This window comes from Hipposideros armiger, unplaced genomic scaffold, assembly GCF_001890085.2.
Source record: "Hipposideros armiger isolate ML-2016 unplaced genomic scaffold, ASM189008v1 scaffold_739, whole genome shotgun sequence".
Classification (NCBI taxonomy): domain Eukaryota; kingdom Metazoa; phylum Chordata; class Mammalia; order Chiroptera; family Hipposideridae; genus Hipposideros; species Hipposideros armiger.
In genome coordinates this window covers 150,489-170,206 of record NW_017732089.1, presented here as the reverse complement: position 1 = coordinate 170,206, position 19,718 = coordinate 150,489, and the positions used below count along the sequence as shown (strand labels likewise).

The 19,718-nt window shown below is 44.7% G+C and overlaps 2 protein-coding genes across 5 annotated transcripts in view; both read right to left on the bottom strand.

Moving 5' to 3' along the window:
- Positions 1–6,445: 6,445 nt before the first annotated feature.
- On the bottom strand, positions 6,446–15,333 carry C1R (complement C1r). 2 transcript variants are annotated; one of them, XM_019627650.1, is made up of 11 exons: positions 15,157–15,333; positions 14,256–14,484; positions 12,850–13,042; positions 12,382–12,528; positions 12,084–12,280; positions 11,648–11,795; positions 11,418–11,539; positions 9,666–9,744; positions 9,148–9,303; positions 7,767–7,841; positions 6,446–7,325 (listed from the first exon to the last, which is right to left on the bottom strand). In XM_019627650.1, coding segments are annotated over exons 1-11 (2,118 nt in total). In that variant the 5' UTR covers positions 15,159–15,333; the 3' UTR covers positions 6,446–6,555. The 2 variants fall into 2 exon arrangements, with proteins under 2 accessions (XP_019483195.1, XP_019483194.1); XM_019627649.1 differs by lacking the exon at positions 15,157–15,333 and having other exon boundaries at positions 14,256–14,605.
- A 2,001-nt stretch (positions 15,334–17,334) lies between these two features.
- The window catches only part of C1RL (complement C1r subcomponent like), a 12,419-nt gene continuing 10,035 nt past the window's right edge, over positions 17,335–19,718 (bottom strand). For 2 of the 3 annotated variants that reach the window (XM_019627653.1, XM_019627652.1), the window contains one exon: positions 17,335–19,492. In XM_019627653.1, the coding sequence (XP_019483198.1) occupies positions 18,720–19,492 (773 nt within the window). In that variant the 3' untranslated portion in view covers positions 17,335–18,719. The remainder of the gene's footprint in view (positions 19,493–19,718) is intronic. The other variant, XM_019627654.1, reaches the window with a different exon arrangement.

Below are 19,718 nucleotides of genomic sequence, written 5' to 3'. Positions count from 1 at the left end.
TGAGCTGTTGTTCAGCATCTTAGCTGTGGAGGGCAGTGTCACTGGCCCTCATATGTGGGATCCGAACCGGGGCCCTCTGGCTTCCCAAGCCAGTTCTTAACCATCGCGCCACTTGGCCGGCCCCAGAGCTCACACTCTTGAGCGAGCTCTTAACCAATTGAGCCACTCGGCCGGCCCTAGGTGTACAATTTTGTAGGACATTATCTGTATATCACATTGTGTGTTCACCAACTGGAGTCAGTTCTCTTTCCATCACCATATATTTGATCCCCTTTACTCTCATCTATCACCCGCCTCCCCAGAGCCTTACCCTCTGGTAACCACTAAATTATTGTCTGTGTCTATGAGTTTTGTTTCTTTATTTGTTTTTCTTGTTCTTTTTTGTTTTTTTTCAGTTTTATATACCACATATCAGTGAAATCATATGGTTCTCAATTTTTTCTATCTGAGTTATTTTGCTTAGCATTATAATCTCAAAATCCATCCATGTTGTTGCAAATGGCACTATTTCATCTTTTCTTATGACAGAATAGTATTCCATTGTGTATATATGCCACAATTTCTTTATCCAATCATCTATCAAAGGACACTTTGGTTGTTTCTATGTCTTGACCACCGTAAATAAAGCTGCAATGAACTATACTGAAAACTATAAGACATTTTTAAAAGAAATTGAAGAAGACACAAAGAAATGGAAAGACATTCCATGTTCATGGATTGGAAGAATCAACATAGTTAAAATGGCCATATTACCCAAAGCAGTATACAGATTTAATGCAATCCCCATCAAAATCCCAATGGTATTTTTTAAAGAAATAGAACAAAAAAAGATCAGATTTGTATAGAACCACAAAAGACCCCGAATAGCCAAAGCAATCCTAAGAACAAAGAACAATGCTGGAGGTATCACATTCCCTGACTTCAGCTTGTACTACAGGCCAGCAATAATCAAAGTAGTATGGTATTGGCAGAAAAACAGAAACACAGACCAATGAAATAGAATTGAGAATCTATAAATAAACCTACATAAATATGGACAGATAATTTTCGACAAAGAAACCAAAACCATACAATGGAGAAGAGACAGCCTCTTCAATAAATGGTGCTGGGAGAGTTGGAAAGCCATCTGCAAAAGAATGAAACTAGACTTCTACCTGTCACCATGTACCAAAATCAACTCAAAATAGATCAAAGACCTAAACATAAGACCTGAAACAATGAACTGCATAGAAGAAAACATAGGTACGAAACTTATGGACCTTGGGTTCAAAGAGCATTTTATGAATTTGACCTCAAAGGCAGGGAAGTAAAAGCTAAAATACATGAATGGGATCATATTATTTAACTTTTTGTACACACAAATACGTTATAACAATTGTTTTAATGTCCTAGTCTGCTAATTTTTATATTTTGTCACTTTTGGTTTTGATGGATTTTTCTCCTCATTATGGATTATATTTTCCTACTTCTTTGTGTGCTTCTTATTCTTTGATTAGCTTCCAGACTTTGTGATTTATCTTGTAGGGTGCTGGATATTTTTGTAATTCTATAAATATTTTTGAGTGTTGTTCTGGGACTCAGTTAAGTTACTTAGAAACAGTTTGGTCCTTTAAGGTCTTGTTTTTAACATTTGTTAGACGGAACCAAAACAGCATTTAATCTAGGGTGAATTGTTCCCTTCTACTGAGGCAAGACCCTTCTGCATGTCTTACCCAATGCCTCATGAATTCTGAGGTTTTCCAATCTGGCTGGTGGGATCAGGCACTGCCCCCAGTCTTGGTGGTTGCTGGGGACTATTCCCTCTAGTCATCTCATAGGGCTCTTGCTCTCTATCCTTGAGTCATTTCCTCACACAGGAATCTTCTGTTAGATCTCTGGAGTTCTTTCTTTCTTTTTTTTTTTTTTTAAAGATTTTTATTGGGGAATTGGGGGATGGGAACAGCACTGGGGAATTGGGGGAAGGGGAATAGACAAGTTACTGTCTTTTTGTTCTTCAGTCTAGTTGTAGAGGACGTTGCTTCACTGGCCCAAGTTGGCACCACCATTGTGCTCTTCCTGGGCGAGGCAGGTCAGTCACTGGCTTCTGGATGGCTGTTGGCTACACATGGTAGCCCATGGCAACCCACTGCAGCAGGGGCTACAGCTTACACCAGCGCCGGTGACTCACGGCAGCCCAGCTCCAGGTTGAGCTGTTGTTCAGCATCTTAGCTGTGGAGGGCAGTGTCACTGGCCCTCATATGTGGGATCCGAACCGGGGCCCTCTGGCATCCCAAGCCAGCTCTTAACCAACGCGCCACTCGACTGGCCCCTCTGGAGTTCTTTAAGTGTTGCTTTCTCCTCTCTGATAATCAGTCCTGTGAGCTTTAATGGCCTTGGTCTCTGTGCACTTTTGGTTCTGTCTCCTCACTCAGGGAGTCACCTGAGCCCTACCTGGGCTTCTCCTTCCAGTTCTTCAGCTTGGTAACCCTCTCAAGGCAGTAAGCTGGGGCAATCGTAAGGTTGTTTCTCAGAGATCATTGTCCTTTGTTACCTGAAGTCGCATGTCTTGAAAGCTGTTATTTCATATATTTAATGGTTTTTGGTGATTGCTGTTGATTGCTCGTTTCCAGTGGGAGGGGAAATCTGACCCCTCTTACCCCATCTTGGCCCTAATATAATACGCACCTGAAACTAAACATGTCCAAAACAGAACTTCTCATGTTTTTCATCAAACCTCTTGTAATTTTTAGCATTTAATTGACTTATCCCTTTTCCCCATCCCTCTCCAATATTTACTCCATCAGGAAATCTTTTGGCTCTCCCTTCAAATGTTATCCATAATATTACCACTTTGCATTGCCTCTACTGCTACCACCTGATCTGATCTACCATCACTTCTTACCTGGATTACCATACCACAATTGCCTCCTAACTGGTTTCTTTTATGCTCTTTTCCATGTATAGTCTGACCTGAATTCAGCAGCCAGAGTGAGCCTTTCATATTATTCTGCACTGGCTGCCTTTGCAATTTCAAGCATGTTCTTGCCTCAGGGTTTTGCACTGGCTGTTCCCTCTTCCTGGAATGCTTATTTAACTTTGACTCTGAGTATTTAACTTTCTTCATCCTTTGTTAAATGTCAACCTTCTCAATGAGCTACTCTTTTAAACATTTTTTAATTAAAAAATATTTTAATAGAGCTTTGTCTCTTTATTTTTTTAAATAGATAAGACATGTACATGGCTCAAAATTTGGAAGAGCAAAAGAGCATACAGTGAGTAAAGTTTTCTATGTAAAAAATTCTGTATAACTTTCTGTACAATATTGATTCTCATTTGGCATATTCTAATCAGGTTATAGGTCAATAAAGTTTTTGGATTATTTAAAAAGAAAAGAGTATATAATAATAAGTTTTCTTCTCACTCCTGTCCTCCCCAAAGACCACCACTGTTTCTTATATATCCTTCCAGCAATATTTTATTCATATAAAAGCAATATACGAGATCTGACAATTAAGATTGCAAGCTTTGTTGCAATTAGGTTGCTAACCTTTTTTGATATCAGAGGGATTATTCATTATGAATTTGTACTAACTGGAAAAACAGTTAACCAAGTTTACTATTTGGAAGTGCTGAAAAGGCTGCATGAAAAAGTTAGATGACCTGAACTTTTTGCCAACAATTCATGGCTGTTGCATCACAACAATGCACTAGCTCACACGGCACTGTCTGTGAGGGAGTTTTTAGCCAGTAAACAAATAACTGTATTGGAACACCCTCCCTACACACCTGATCTGGCCCCCAATGACCTCTTTCTTTACCCAAAGATAAAGGAAATATTGAAAGGAAGACATTTTGATGACATTCAGGATATAAAGGGTAACACGATGACAGCTCTAATGGCCATTCCAGAAAAAGAGTTCCAAAGTTGCTTTGAATGGTAGACTAGGCTCTGGCATTGGTGCATAGCTTCCCAAGGGGAGTACTTCAAAGGTGACTGTAGTGATATTCAGCAATGAAGTATGTAGCACTTTTTCTACAGTGAGTTTGTGAACTTAATTGTCAGACCTCGTGTGTCCACTCTTATTTTTTATTCAAGTGACAATATTTTATATACACTGTTCTGTTTCTTACTTTTTTCATTTATTTATATTGGAAGTTGACTGGCTACATTGTATACCATTATTTGGATGTTTCATAATTTACTTGTAACTTTATGACCAGACCTTGCAGAATTCAGGATTTGAATACTTTTCTATTGTAGACAATGCTGCAGTGACTATTCTTATACACATGTTATTTATCTCATATGTGAGGATATCTGTGGGGAAAATTCCTAGATGTGAAGTTGCTGCGTCAAAGGCATATGCATTTGTAATTTTGATTATATGTTGCCAAATTGCTCTCTTTTGAGTTTGTACCAATTTACATTCCAAAAAAGTAACACATGAGTGACAATTTTCTCTGTGTCTTCATCAGCATAGTATATTATGTTTGCCAATCTTATAGGTAGAAGTCGTATCTTAATTTAAATATTTTCCTTATGAGTTAAGTTAAGCCTTGAAGCCCAAAAGCAATTTGTATTTTCTTTTCTGTCAATTGTCTATTCATATGGCATTGGTTTTGTACTTATTTTTCTACTCCAGTGCATTTGAAGGATAAAATACACATAACTATGGAGGAGGGGAATGGAAACCAAGCACGTCAGAACGGTCATTGGACTGTCCTGGGTCACCTTGGTAATCACAATAAGGACAAAGTTCTTAGAATCTTAATTTTGCCAGGAGCCTTAGACATAATATAATTAAATTTTTTAGTTTTAGCTTTCGTTTTCACCACCTCCATCTCCTTCACCCACTCCATTCTCACCTCCATTAGAATCCTGGAGGTGCTTCACTTCTGAAAACATTTCTCATTATTATACTAAGAAAACTACAGTCAACATATGCTCCTCAAATGTACTGCTCACCATTTGTGTATGCTTTTGTGTTGACTATATGAAAAGTTTTCCTGTCATTTCTATAACACCTGGACAAGTCCAGACTCCTGCAATCCATAATCCTGACATCTCAAGTGCTCTTAAAAACTGAAAGTGTTTTAATAAGTTTGGCACCAAAATTTATTTAGTGACAAAATCTGACCTGAGCTGATGGGTTGCAATTTGGAGTATTTATCTCACATATTGAAATGTTTTTCAGAAGAATTATTTATTTGTTTTATTACAGGATGCCGCCCTAGACCCTGCTGGGGACATTACCTGGTAATATATTACATTTCTGAAATCTGTAAAATCTTGAGTGTTGAAAGGCACTTGGCCCTGAGGATCAGATTAGGGGTTGTGGGCCTGCATTTGAATTTAAAAACTCGTCTTTACTTGGTAAGGTTTTAATGCTGCACTGGTCTTAAATTCAGGCCTGTGTGTGTTGGCTTATGTAAAGTTATTCAAACAAGTTGAGAAGAATCAGTTGTGCAATACCATCATGATAATGTTCTATTATAAATACTTACTATGCTTATTCCAAGCTTTTGGTCCTTCTCTGACCTTTACATGTATCTTAAGGAATATAGGTTACTTAGAAATATTGTTAATGATTCACTTTGGAAACAAAAATTTACTCCTCTTTTAAGGAATATTTTGAAATTGGAGCTATTAAAAAAGCTGTTATATTTGCAACTATGTATATGGGAAAATCAGGATTTTCTTCATATTGTATAATCAAAAGAAAATACAGAAATAAATAATCTACAACCCTAATTGTAAATGTGCGTTTTTGTGCATAAACTTAATAGTGCTCATTGCCCTCTTAAGTAAATGTTTTAAATATGGCCTTACTAAATATTTTTATACTGATCAAATACTGCTTTTAACTTATTTTACACATTGGAATTTCTCATAAAATTTTATTTGGAAAGAGTTTTATTTAATTACCCAGGGCCAGCTGAGTGGTGCGTTGGTTGGAAGTTGGCTTGGGATGCCAGCTCTGGGCAGCAGGGCCCCGGTTCGGATCCCACATGTAGGCCAGTGACTCTGCACCCTCTACAGCTGAGGTGGTGAACAACGTCTCAACCTGGAGCTGGGCTGCTGTGAGTTGCCTGCGAAGGCATAGGCTGCAGCCTCTGCTGCAGTGGGCTGCCCTGCTACTGTGAGTGGCTGGCAGCCGGCGTGAGTGGCCGTCCAATGGCGGGCGACTGATTGCCTCACCCAGGAAGAGCACAATGATTACAATACCAACATGGGCCAGTGAAGCAACGTCCTCCACAACTAGACTGAAGAACAAAAGGACAGCAACTTCTCTGTTCCCCTACCCCAATTCCCCAATAAAATCTTAAAAAAAAATAGGACAGTGATAACTAGAGATTGTAGAATACATCTTCTGCAACCTTTAGAGGAAAGAAAGGTGACCTTTGGGTTGTTTCAAGTGAAGAATGTGCATGGGATTATAGAAAAGAGAATTTATTTCACACAGTGTCTTTCTGCATCAGTGATTTTAATGTGGATTCTTAGTGGTTATAAACAATGTCAGATAATTTTTTTATATATACACTGCTCTCTGGATTCTGACCAAGTGAATTCTGGGCTCAGCCCTCCTCCTCCATCTCTTTCTTGATCCAGTCCACGTAGTTGAGTAATTTGGTGTAGAAGCCGTACCCCCTGCTACACCCGATGCCCCAGGATACAATGCCAGTGGCCACCCAGCGGTCATTGTTGGTATCTCTCACTGCAAAGACCCCTCCACTATCCCCTTGACACGCATCCTGCTTTAGAGTCGGGTCCCCAGCACAGAACATGTTTTGAGAAAACACGTCTTTCCTTTGTTTACCCCGGAGCCAGCTCTCGCATGTCTTTCGCTCAGCTACCGGCAGGCGGACAAACCTGAGGTTGTTTGCAATCCTCTCCTCCATTATCCCAAAACCACTGACATAGCCCATGAGACCGTTGTCATAGAAGGTCTCGTTGTCAGGGAGGCAGATGGGGAGGAGGTTGGGGCCCAGGGTGACACTATTTTCCAGTTCTAGGAGGGCGATATCCCCCTCAAAATTGTGGGACTCATCCTGGCGGTAGTCTGGGTGGATGCTGACCCTGCGGACAGGGTGGTTTGCCAGTTTTGTGATCTCTTCTATGTTTATGTGGCCCAGGAACACATCCACGGAGGCATTGGTTTGTGTGTTGTGTTCCTTGGGGTAGAGGGTGTGGGCAGCAGTGAGGATCCAGCGGTCGCCCAGCAGAGCTCCACCTCCTCGCCCATGGATGTTGGTGAACGCCTGCCAGGGGAAGTTGCCCATCTTTGCTTTTAGCCCTCCAATGATGCGCTGATTCTCTTCCACAGGGTGGACTGGTTTCCCACACACTGGAGAAGAGAGGCGGTGAAAGCAAGGACAAGTCAGCTCCAGTCACCCCCTTTTCCCTCCTGTGGTCAGTTTCCCTTTCATCAGCGCTTACTGGCTCTTTCTCCTCCCATTCCAAAAGCCCCATCTCTGACCTATTGTCCCCTTCTTCTCCTTTTTCTTGTTTATTTCTTCCTGGGGTTTTTCTTGCTGTTTTTATTCCCTGATTTCTCATCTGCTTAGTGACAATCCTGGAATGCCAGGACTGCATCCAGTTCTGTGGGTCTCTGTCTCCCTTTTTCCTGGAGCATCTCCCCTCTTTTTCCCTGACTCCTCAGGTCTATTTTCAACTTCAGGCTGGAGTGTCTCTCCACTCGCTTTGTCTCCATTCTCTGTGAATGCTTTTTATGAGGCCCTGCAAAGTGGAAAATCACTGAGGATGGGCTTAGGGGGTTTCCACTCACCTGGCAAACACCGAGGAATCTTCTCTCCTTCCTGTTCATTCTTCCAAATGCCTTGGGCTGTGCATGTATACATCCCTGAGGGAGAGGGGGCTATGATCAGATTGAGAGGTGGATGGCAGGAAAACCAGGTCGCAGAGGCCAATGAGCCCTGACTATGTTGGACAGGACTGGGGAGCATGGACAAGGATCAAGGGAAAGGTTCAAATATATCAGGATGGAATATCAAAGGTGTTAAGAGGCTCCATTCATATATTGTTGTTTTAATGTTATGTGAAAATATCAGAATACTTAACTATATGTTTGATGTGATCCCTATTTGTGAAAACAGACACAAACATTACAGTCTTATCCATGACTGTATCTTGGTAGTGGGATTATAGCTAAAAATGGTAACTGCATTTTCTGATTGCTGACAATGTACCATGCTTGTTGCTAAGCACTTTATCTGCATTATTTCATTTAAGTGCCACAGTGACACTTGCAGGTATGCATTATTACCCTAATTTCATAGGCAAGGAAACTAAGCTTAAATAATTTACACAAGGTCATATAACTTCTAAGTTCTAGAACTAAGATGCAACATGAGGTATGCCTGACTTCAAATCCAGCTCTTAAATAATACCATATATAACCTATAATAAGATATTTTTCCTTTCTTGCATGTTTCAAACCTAGAAAGCATGTGATTTCTTTCATTTAGAAAGTGTCTTAAAGATACCCATAGGTGTATTTGAGAGTCATTTAGTAAAACTAAATGCAAAAAACCACAACATAGCAACCTGAAGGGGGTATGTGGGGAGAACGCAGGGGGAAGTCCCACTGATATAGCTATAGTGGTGACGATGGTTGTGGTGGTGTTGGTGATGGTAGTAATGGTGGTGATTGTGCTGATGTTGGTGTTGTTGGTAGCGATGATGACTTTTTGTTATTGGTAGTGGTGGTGATGGTAGTGATGGTAGTGATGGTAGTAGTGGTGGTATAGTGGTGATGGTGATTGTGGTGGTGATGGTGATTGTTGTGGTGGTGGTGGTGATGTTGGAAGTGGGGGTGGTGGTAGTGATGGTTGTGATAATGGTGATGGTGGTGAGGGTGATGATGGTGGTGGTGGTGGCAATGGTGATGGTGGTGGTGGCGATGGTGGTGGTGGTGGTGGTGGTAAAAGGGAGCCAGCTGTTTATGAGATTCAAGTCTTTCTTTGTATCACTCAGGTGCCTCCTTCTTCAACCTTACTAGATGCCTCTAGGCACTGTACTTTAGGCCCCTGAAGCCAGTGTCTTGGGCAGATACCTTGATATATATTCCTTAGGGATTCTATTGGAAGAAATCTCAGATGTCTCCAGCAGATAGAAGGGAGAAAACTGCCATTTGCATGGGTCCCTACCTCGCTCGGATTCGCTGTTACCATCTCTGGTCTTCATCTTGTAATACGGTTCCCGGCAGTAGTACTGGATACGGGACTGGTAGGTGTTCACCCCCCTTGGGGTGATATAATTGAAGGCCCCATTAGGCAGGCTTCGAGGCTGCCCGCAGTCCTTGACTGGGAGAGAACAGAGGGCCATATGAGAGCTGATAATGATTGTACTGGAACTTCAGTGGGAGGAATATGAGCTCTCTGCCCACAGAACAGGCTGAGAACCTCAGGGAAATATAGTCAGTGAGGGGCACTTTCAATGGATGGGAACTGGATAGAGTGAAATTCAGTTCTAGGTAGAGACCACCAATCCAGCTGAGATGAGGGCTGCCTGGTTCCTGAGATGGGCCATAGGTTTCAGAAGACAAGTCAAGGTGAGGATCTTTTAGAGAGGGGTTAATACAGACCACTCTTCCCTTCTCAGCCTAGGTCCCCAAGACGGGGGTGGGGCGTCCCCAGGGGCAGACACATCCTGAGTTGTGACTTACTCTTGCACCTGGGCATGGCACGATGCCATGTGCCATCATCCTGGCAGACAGCTGTGAAGGACAGCAGTACCTGGTTCCCCTGTTTGAGCAGAGATAAAGTTGCCATTAGTACAAGGAAGCACTGCAGCTCCCTTCGTGCCCTTTGCCGCACCATAGGGAGTGCAAAGACAGCTCTCAAGCTCTCAGACCTCAGCACCCCTGTGGATATGACTCTTTCATCCTTCTCCCTAGACAGTCTTCTCAGACTAGAGTTACACATGGAAGCACTGAGTCACACAGCAAGAAGTCAGAGAAAGGGCTAACTGTCAGACCCAATAATACTCTCTCTACGTAGACTCTTGTCTATTTCCACTGAGGTCCAGTTGAACCCCACAATTTTAAATTTAAAAAATAACAAGTCTGGTCATGTGTTTTCTCTACATTGAAACAGAAGTCTCTTCCCTGAAGTAGAGCCATGTTGCTTTCCCTGTGGAGAGCCCTGCCAGTCTCTGCCTGCATCACTTCATCTCCAATTAGCAGTTTTCTTAAGGGCAAGGGCCTTTCCTAAAATACTGGTGCAGCCCAGCCACTCTCCAGGATGCTTGAGAAAGTGATGTGTGAAGCGCTGCTGCAACTGAAAAGATAGTGGGAACAAGGCAAGAAAATTGCATCCTCTGAAATGAAAAGTCATTGGACAACATGAATGAGTTTTATTAAGATCAAAAGTCATCCCAAAGAGTTAGCCCTGGAAAAAATTGCAAAAGAGTGAGTGTGAGAATTAGGATGTATGAGCAAAATATAAATGATGTGAGATAAACTGTGTGACTTGCTTTAAATTCTGTGACGTTAATGACAAATGCCAAGGTAAGAGTTGGGGTGGCACAGGAAAGGGGGTGTTGTAACACAAGCAAAGAGTATGTGAGTCTCCAGTCTTCTGAAACCAGGACACCCAGTCTTCAACCATCAAATGTAAACTCCATGAAGGCTGTGTGAACATGTGTGGTTTTTTTTTTACTATATCTCCTGCATCTAAATTACTGCCTGACAGTAAACACTTAAAATGTTTGTTGAATGAATTAACTACTACTTAAGGACATAGCAAAGGTCTCTTCTCTAATTCTGATTAGGTCTTCCAAGTGGATCTATTGAACAAAGATAAGCTGTCCAGTCCTGTGTCCCTGGCCAGGGCCAATTCCAATTGTGTGTTTTTCAAAATAGCATTTTAGTTTACCAGCCTTTGTGATATGGGTCAATGAATAAAACCACATTCTTTCCTGAGTCTGCAAAGGACAGGATGTTTGGCCAAGGGTAAGACCACCAATGGACATAAAAGAGCCCTGGAATAAGATGCAAGAGATTTGGTCCAGGTCCCTGCTGTATAAAATCACTGTGATGTCAAGTGAGTCACTCCTGGTATTCCACTTCTGCCCCTGCCTTTTCAGTTCTTAATTCTACAATGAGTTATTAGATTGTGTCAGTAGTTCTTGAACTTGGCTGTATACTAAAATCACCTGGGTAGCTTTAAATAATCCTGATGCCCAGGTTGCACTCCAGACCAGTGGAATCAGTCTCCAGCAGGGGACCCAGATATCAGTATTTTTTAGACTCGAAGAGTTTTCAATGTGCAGTTGAGAGTTGGTAGACCAGGAGACCCTTTCAACTCCAACATCTGTGATTCCACCTGGGGCTAAGCCTAAATCTGCTGTCAGCCTTTCCATCTGAATTATTCCTGAAATGCTGGGCCAGCTCTCTCCCTCAGCCCTGGGCTCTTACCTCCACGAGCTGGTAGCCTTGTTTGCAGGTGACAATGAAGTAGTCACGGAACTGGTACTGAGGCTGCAGGTCCTGGATGATGGTGAACTCGTCTAGGGTCTTGGGCTGGGGGCACTTGATGACTGTGGGGGAGACCAGAGGGTACATTTGTTTCAGAGCCACTTGCTTTCTTCCTCCCCACCTGATCCTGCCCCATTGCTGGCCAGTGAGGGGGCCCCAGGTAACCTTACTTTCAGTGGTGTAGCGTAGCTTCCAGCCCCGGCTGTCCCCTGACTCGTCTGTGAAGAACAGCAGATCCACGGCATTGCTGCTGGTATCAAGGTCAGCAGGCCTTTGCTTCCCACAGAACTCACCGATGTTCCTCCCACTGGCATAGATCTGGTGGGAGAGGAGTGAGGGTCATCTCTCCAATGCATATATTTTCCCACAGGGCTGGGGTGGTGGTGGTGGTGGTGGGAATCCTGCTTTGTGTATGTTTTCAGCTGGAAGGGAAAAGGGATCCACAGGACCCACTTCCAGTTGTGTGGGAGCTTGCACAGCCCATGTGTGGTGTTGGTCATGCTTGTCCCAATTGGCCAGACAACCCAGCAGGCAGTAGGGATGAGAAGAGCCAAGTGGGGATGGGAAGAAGAGGGAAGGGTCTCTCTGGGGGTGAGATGACCGTACCTGTAGCTGGTCATAAGGGCAGTGTACTTGCTGGTGGTCATCGATTTCGAAAGGCTCCAGAAACTTGAGGTGGATAGTATAGCCCTGTTCCACCCTGATGCTGTAGTTGCAGCGCAGGTCAGGGGGGTAGGGCTGGGGATACTCCAGGCTGGACAGGTAGCCCGATGGCTCTGTGTACAGCTCACTGCTGCACTCGACTGTGAGAGCAGAGCAGGGAGCGGGTCACCAGCAGACTCTCTGGCTGGACCAGCAAGCCCTTGCTTGGCCTCTACCTCCATCCCACACCACCCGACCTCACCCTGGCAGGAATGCCCATCCTTCTGAAGCTCATAGCCTGGACGGCAGGAACAGAAGTAGCCACCAACATAGTTGTGGCACAGGTGCTGGCACTGGGGTTGGGTATTCTCCTCAACTGAGTTACGCTGGGAAGCACATTCATCGAGGTCTGGAAGAGATTCCGGAAGGAAAGATTAAATTCTTGCCAGGGGACTTCTGCAGTGGCGTTGGTCTCAGAGAGGTCACTCATCAGAGGCCTAAAGACCAAGTCAGCTCTTGGCCACCTGACCTGCAGGCCTCTCTAATGCTTTCTGGGTACTGCTCAATGGGGACAGGGCCCGGGTTGACAGGTCTCTTCTGGAAAAAGCTCTCTTGAAGGAAAAACAACAAGGAAGGCCAGGCTTCCTGCCTCTTTGGATTCAAGATTCTTTTTCTGGTCCCCAGTCAATATGACTGAGGCCCGTAAAAAGAGCACCCCCAGACCACTCACCCACAGCTTGGTAGTAGGCCAGGAAGCCCTTGTAGAACATGATGGTGCCATTCTCCTCATTGGAGAAGTCCGTGTGGAAGGTCAGAAGCATCTTGTTCCCTTGGGACATAAATTCCTTCCTTCCTGGGGGGTTGCCCAGTGGAGAACCCAGTTGTCCACAGAACCTCCCCAGGGTTTTCTTATCAGCAGAGATCTGGTGGAAGAAAGAGAAGGGATAGGAAGAAGGACTGTTGAGACACATCCCATATGGAAGGTCAGTGATAGTCCTCTTTCTCTTGTCCCAAGAGTGAATCATGTCCCATTGCTGGAATGGCCTCCACCTGGACTCTACCTGCTGGGCTCTGGCTGTTGCAAACTTCTCCGGGTGACTTTCATCTGCCCACCTGAGTCTCTCATTGGCTATCTCTTTGCACGTTCTCTTGTGCCTGCTACATCGCCCCTTCCTTATTTATGTTCCCCCAGCATGTTTCAGACCTTTCTTCATTCCCACACCCTCCCATGCCTTTCCTCCACTGGAATCCTGGTAGTCTCTACCCAGCCTTTATCATTCCTTCATTCCTAGAGCCTGGGCTGGTCTGCTTTAATTTCTATCTTGTTATTCCACCTCACCTTACTCAAACTATTCAAATCCAGCCATGCCTCCTGATATACACAGCTGAATGTGAGCCTTCGCTTCAGCAAGCATCACCAAGCAGAAGACATTTTTCCTCTCCACCCCATTCCTTGCTATCCTTGCCACCAAGACCCTTCCTCCCAACACTGCAAACGTCTCAAGTCCTCTGGGCTAGAGATGTGTCATTTTCATGTTATTCTCTCACAACCTCCAGGAGGCCTCCCAGGAATAGTACTTATTAGACATGTGTAGGCTCTACTTGAATCCTGAATCTAGAATCTCATTTTTATTGGATGTAGAAAGATGGGACTGGGACAGTGCCCTTGGATTTTTCAGAGGTGAGGGGACTGAGCCCATTGTCTTTGCTGAAGGCTATGCCTGAGCTACCACCACACACATTTCTCTTCCCCATCCATGTTCCTGTGTTCCTGATGGGGCAGGCAACCATGGTGATATCCTCAATGGAAACGGGGAAACGGCTTCTCAAAGACTTCCAGCAAGGAAACAGTTGGGAAAGGTTTTTCTGACTCCTATAGACAGTAAATTTCCTGAGAGTGGGGACTGTACCAACCCTCTTCTGTGTTTCTCTCCCCAGTGCTCAGTGAGGGCCTCTAAAGCCAGTGGACACCATCCATGGTATCGCCTGACTCCCAGAATGCCACTCAGCCATCAGCTCTTACAGGGTTGGGGCTGTGTCCATGGTTGGGAAGTGCTATCCAGGGTGACTAGAGCACAAGTCCTCAGGTTCCAGAGATACCCAGTTTTCCCTTATCCTCCCAACCTGACCGCCTACCTTGACATAGTCATAGAAACAGCCTTCAGAAGGCTCCAGGTCAAACTGCCAGAAGATGAGCTTCACCCTGTATCCCGTGGGGACTGTGATCACAGTGGTTGTCTCAAAGTTGTTGGGGTAAGGCTTGGGGTACAGAGGGGAAGTCACCTCCCCATAGAGCTCCTGAGGGGTGGGGATGGAGCCTCCTACCCTGCAGAACAGGGCTGGCACCAAGATGTATAAAAGCAACCTGCCAAAAAGAAAAAAGGGTGTCTGGAGGGCAGTGGCTGGAGTGGGGGATGGGATGGTCATACCGCTGGGCATTTTCCTCTCTGCCCATTCTAGACCTCACAGATGTTTTAGAGGGGGTGGGTGGAGTGGGGAGGCCCGTTTTTGTAGCTGCTGTATTGGGTGTTCCTCCCCAGGGCAGTGTCCAGTCCAGAGGTCATCACACTGCTTTTCTCCCCATCCTCCTCCCCTTCCCGGAATAGGGTTGGCTTGGGACCAGTTAATTGAGGGTGAGGGTTTTCAGTCATGGCTCTCTGAAAGGGTTTCCAAAGGCTCAGCAAAGGCCTCTGGGAGAAGCCGCCTTTGAAGTATGGAGTGGTGCACAGAGGACAGCTCCCTCTCCACGCCCCCATCTTGCTGCTCCCCTGCTATGAGCTGGGAAGAAGAAGGGGATGTGTCCGTAACCTCATACGTCTAGGGTCTCCTTTAGTCCTCAGGAGGAGAGATGGGGAGTATGTGTTTGCGTGTGTGCATGCGTGTGCACGCATGTACACACTGGACTAGATAAGGGATAAGAGGAAGGGAAGGCTGTTCCTGTCACCCTGAATAAATTTGGGAGCAGGTTGCCTCCCGTGCCCAGGGTTCTCCCCTCTGGTGTCTCCCTCCCTCCTTGGTCCCCATCAGCCTTACTCACATTTCTCAAGTCCTGCTTTTTCGGATTCTGGACTCTCCCGATAGCGTCTTCATCCACTCTGTATGGAGGGAGAGAGTGGTCATGCAGAGGGAGGGAGGGAACGACTGTGGAGGGGGAAGGGGGACCATTCCCGGAGGAATGTTGTAGGGAATGAACTATTTGCATAAACAAAACCACCAAAAAAAAAAAATCTGTTTCCAGTTTAATTTAGTTTTGGTTTTGAATTTCCTGATGGTGGTGCCACCTGCTGGCTTACATGGGAAGGGCTAATGAGATGGGTCAGTTTTTAGGAACAGGAAAGCCTTTGGTTGGGGGCCCAGATTTCTCATTTTCTAAATCTGATCTGAATTCTCCCTTTCTTCAGGGATCTTCCTAGGGACTGTTGCTGTGTTTACAGGATTCCCACCCAAAGGGCAGTGGAAATCACAGTTGAGGGGACTCTCTTTTCTGATTGCCCTTTAACGTTAACCTGATTCATCCTGTCCTTATGTCCTTAGTCACCCAGCAGCCCTGATCTAGGAATGGCCAGGGTTTCGATGTCCAAGATAATGTAACAGGGGAAGAGGAGGGCAAAGAGGAGGGAAAGAGGAATTTGGTTGCATTGTGGTCCTGGCCTACTTCACTCATGAATGACACTTAGGGTGATCCTAAAGCTGCAGTAGAGTCCGTTTTAAGACCCTTCTTCCTCATCTCAGTGAACTCAGGCCTGCCAATGAACTTGGCTTTTAGAAAAACAAGGACAGCTGGGGAGGGGATAGAGACATCCTCTTTTCCTCGGCATCTGGTAAAGAGTTTGAGCACCTGAGGGTCACGATTGCCTAGGGTTAGGCAAACAGTGTGGTTATGGACAAGAGTGGCTTGAGAGAAAGCTAGGCCCTAGGAGGGAGGAGAGTTCTTATGTCTGCTGTCCACCAGGCCATAGTATCATGTTTTAAAGGTTTGCTCTTTGTGGGAGCCTATCTTCATCAACTTTCCATTGCTCAAATGCCCTATGGCACTGTATTCCACAGGGAGGCTAAGGCTGCAGAGCAGGCCTCTGAGTTCTTAGGCCTCTGTAGTGTATCCTGCTTGTATCCCTTATTAGATTAATTCCTCCATCCCTGAACCAACCCACCCACTCATTCATCATTAATGGGAGACCTATTTAATGTGCCAAGCACTTTCCTAAGCAATGGATTGCAAGGACTCACGAAGATGGGGCAGTTCCCCATTAGGCAGTGACAAAGTCATCACTGAATATAGTTAAAGAGCAGGCACACAGAAGATGCAAAATCAACTAAGGTCTGGAGGATTTCTCCAGCAGGCTTATAGGTCAGAGTTGAGAAGTGAATCTGATGGCAGGGCTGATCCATGACATGACCCATGACTTGACCCATGGCCTTGTCAGGTCAACAAAGTCAAAAGATAGGGGAGAAGGATAAGGACCAGACTAGGATACAAGAAAGAGGGGGACTCTTATCTTATAAATTGTCCATTAGCATCCTGACAGCAGTGTGTGTGTGTGTGTGTGTGTGTGTGTGTGTGTGTGTGTTCATGGTGGGGACAGGGTTGCAGAGGTAACAGGTAAGGAGGAGGTGGTCCAAGAGGGTATGTCTTAGCTGAAGCTCTCCCATCTGTCATGGATTCTGAGTTCTGTCCTGGTATCAGGCAACATGACTGGAAAGTGACAATCCTGGACCTTATTAGCTCAGTCCCAGACCAACCTCCACTCTACCCAACCACTCAAAATAACCTTTACTCATACCTTTGTCTTATACCAAAAACAGAAAGAAGAAACAGCCATATAAATATTGTTCAGGCACTTGTTTTAAAACCAGTATTGGGGACATTGTCTGTGATATTGTTCATCCCTCTTGAGATTTGATTCTTTGGAAAAAAAGTTTTTTTCCATTAAAATAATGGTAGGTTTTCCTCTGTGGAGATAAACACAGAGGGTGCCAGAAAAATGTATACACATTTGAGAAAATGTATTAAAATTGTAATACTTAATATATACTGATAACCAAAGATGAATACAAGTCACGCTTGACTTCTGCAATTACAAGAGGTGCTCAAAGTGGTTACCATCAGCATAATTTTTTTTAAATTAAAGCTTATTGAGGTGACATTGGTTAGTAAAGTTACATAGATTTCAAGTGTACAATTCTGTAATACATAATCTATATATTACACCATCAGCATAATTTTAATAGTTTTTTCCTTTCTTAAAATGTTCATACATTTTTTTGGCAGGGTGTGTGTGTGTGTATTTTTTGCCTTGGCAGAGAGGAACTCACATCATTTTTTCAATAAAAATAAATAAATAAATAAAATTAATACATGCTCATCAAACAAAGTTTAGAAAATAGAGAGGAATAGGGGATAACAAAACAGCCAGAATTATACCACTTAAAAAGACCTCTGGTTAATATTTTAGACTATTTTTAATAGTCTTTTGTACTATGCAGAGGTTTAAAAAATAGAAGTAACCACATGTATGTATACCTTTGAATCCTGTTATTTTTTTCAAAGATAAATGTAACCTTTAACCGTATAGCTAACTTGAATTTCAATACTAGCAAAGCTGCTCTTTTCTCTGTCTTATGGTATTCATTTTCTACTTCCATTTGAACAACTGTATTTTATTTGTGCCTTTTACTGTAAATCACCCCAAGTCCTTACTAAAAGTTAAAGAGTTGGTCTTCTCAGGTGGAGCATGGCCCAGTGTGTCCAGCAGCACTGGGGGTATCTGCAGGTACATCCAGCCCAGGACTGGGCTCAGGAGATGGGGTGTCTGTCTGTAGGAGATGGGCCCCAGGAAAGTGTGAGCAGGTGTCCTCATCCTCACCAAAGCAGGAATTCCCAGGGAGCAAGGCTCTGTAAGGAATTGGTGATCGGGAAGGAGAAGTGGGTGATACAGCAGGCCTTGAGGACACCTGAGAAGTATCAAGGTGCACTGGGAAGCACACAGCCTTTGCAGTTCCAGGTCAGCTGTGAGATTTTAGGCAAGTCAATTTAGTTCCCTGAGCTTCAGTTTCCTCATTTAAAATGTGGATCATAATGCATCCTTCACAAACTTGGTGTGAGGAGTCAATGAAATAACATATATCAAGTGCCTGGTATACAGAAGATGGAACACAAAAATCAAGCTATGACTGTGATTACATCTAGCTGTTGTGGTAGGCAGTGAAGCCAATAGTTTGCATATTTGAAGATCAACTAAAGGGGATTTGGAATGTTTCAGAAATGAAATGCAATTAACACCACTTCCGCCATACACCACTTGAACAGGGGGATGAGTGGGTGGCTGTCACGCAGGAGAGACAGAAGAAGCTGTGTCAGCAGGAGACAAAGTTCAAAGTGAAACTTGCTGAGATGTACAAGGCTTCATTGGGTATTGCACAAACTCAAGGGAAGGTAGAAGGTAGAGGGATGCCCCTTCCATCAGGGATGGGGTCAGTTTTGAGCAGAGGAGGGGTTCTGTCCAGCCCAGCTCCTCTCTTCATGGAGCTCAGTCCTCACTCTCAACCCTCTCCCCTCTGGGGCCTCCACGGTACTGGTGTCACTGCTCAGCACCCTCAGGGTCAGTCTTTCCCATCCATCACTCGCTTGATCCAGTCCATGTAGCTGAGCACTTTGGTGTAGAAACCGTACCCTTTGCCACACCCGATGCCCCAGGATACGATGCCCGTGGCCACCCAGTGATGGGCATCATCATCCCATACCACATAGATGCCACCACTGTCCCCCTGGCAGACACTCTGCTTCCACGTCTTATTCCCAACACAGAACATGTTGTCAGAAAACACTTCAGTCCTCTGTTTTTCTTGGAGCCAGGCCTCGCAGGCCTCCCTTGGGGCGACAGGCAACCTTGAGTATTTCAACTCAGTAGTTAACCAGCCCATCTCCATGCCAAACCCACTGACATAGCCCATCAGGCCACTGCGGTAGAGAGTCTCACTGTCAGGCAGACAGACTGGGAGGAGGCTGGGGCCGAGGGAGACACTGTGCTGGAGCTCCAGGAGCGCAATGTCCCCGTTGAAGTTGTGGGACTCCTTCTGATGGTAGTCTGGGTGCACAACCACACGGCGCACAGGGTGGTTTCCCAGTTTTATTATCTCATCTATGTTTGTGTGGCCTAGGAACACATTCACACTTGGGTGCTTCCCGAGAAAGATGCTGTCCTTGGGATAGATGGTGTGGGCGGCAGTAAGAATCCATCTGTCACCTAGCAGAGCCCCTCCTGCACGGCCATGGATAATGGTGAAGGCTTGCCAGGGGAAGTTGCCCAACTTAGCTTTGGAAGGACCTTGGGCTTCCTGGTTCTGGGTGATGGGGGTGACTGGCCGTCCACACACTGGGAGAGAGAGGAGAGGTAAAGGTGAGAAATCAGCATGCATCAAGATGCGTTTATTAAAGACCTACTTCTGTGAAGTGCTCTCCCTCCTGCCTCAGCAATTTTTTTTAAAAGATTTTTATTGGGGAATTGGGGGGATCGGAACAGTGCTGGGGAATTGGGGGAAGGGGAACAGACAAGTTGCTGTCGTTTTGTTCTTCAGTCTAGTTGTGGAGGACGTTGCTTC

Bases quoted from the DNA above. Each gene is read 5' to 3' on its own strand.
- C1R (XM_019627649.1), bottom strand. From the start codon at position 14,558: ATGCCCAGCGGTATGACCATCCCATCCCCCACTCCAGCCACTGCCCTC. The intron at 11,796-12,083 runs GTACGGTCATCT...CTCTCCCACCAG, and splicing joins GCCCTTATGACCAGCTACAG to ATCTATGCCAGTGGGAGGAA. The intron at 7,842-9,147 runs GTAGGGACCCAT...CCTCTCCCTCAG, and splicing joins TAACAGCGAATCCGAGCGAG to GGATGTATACATGCACAGCC.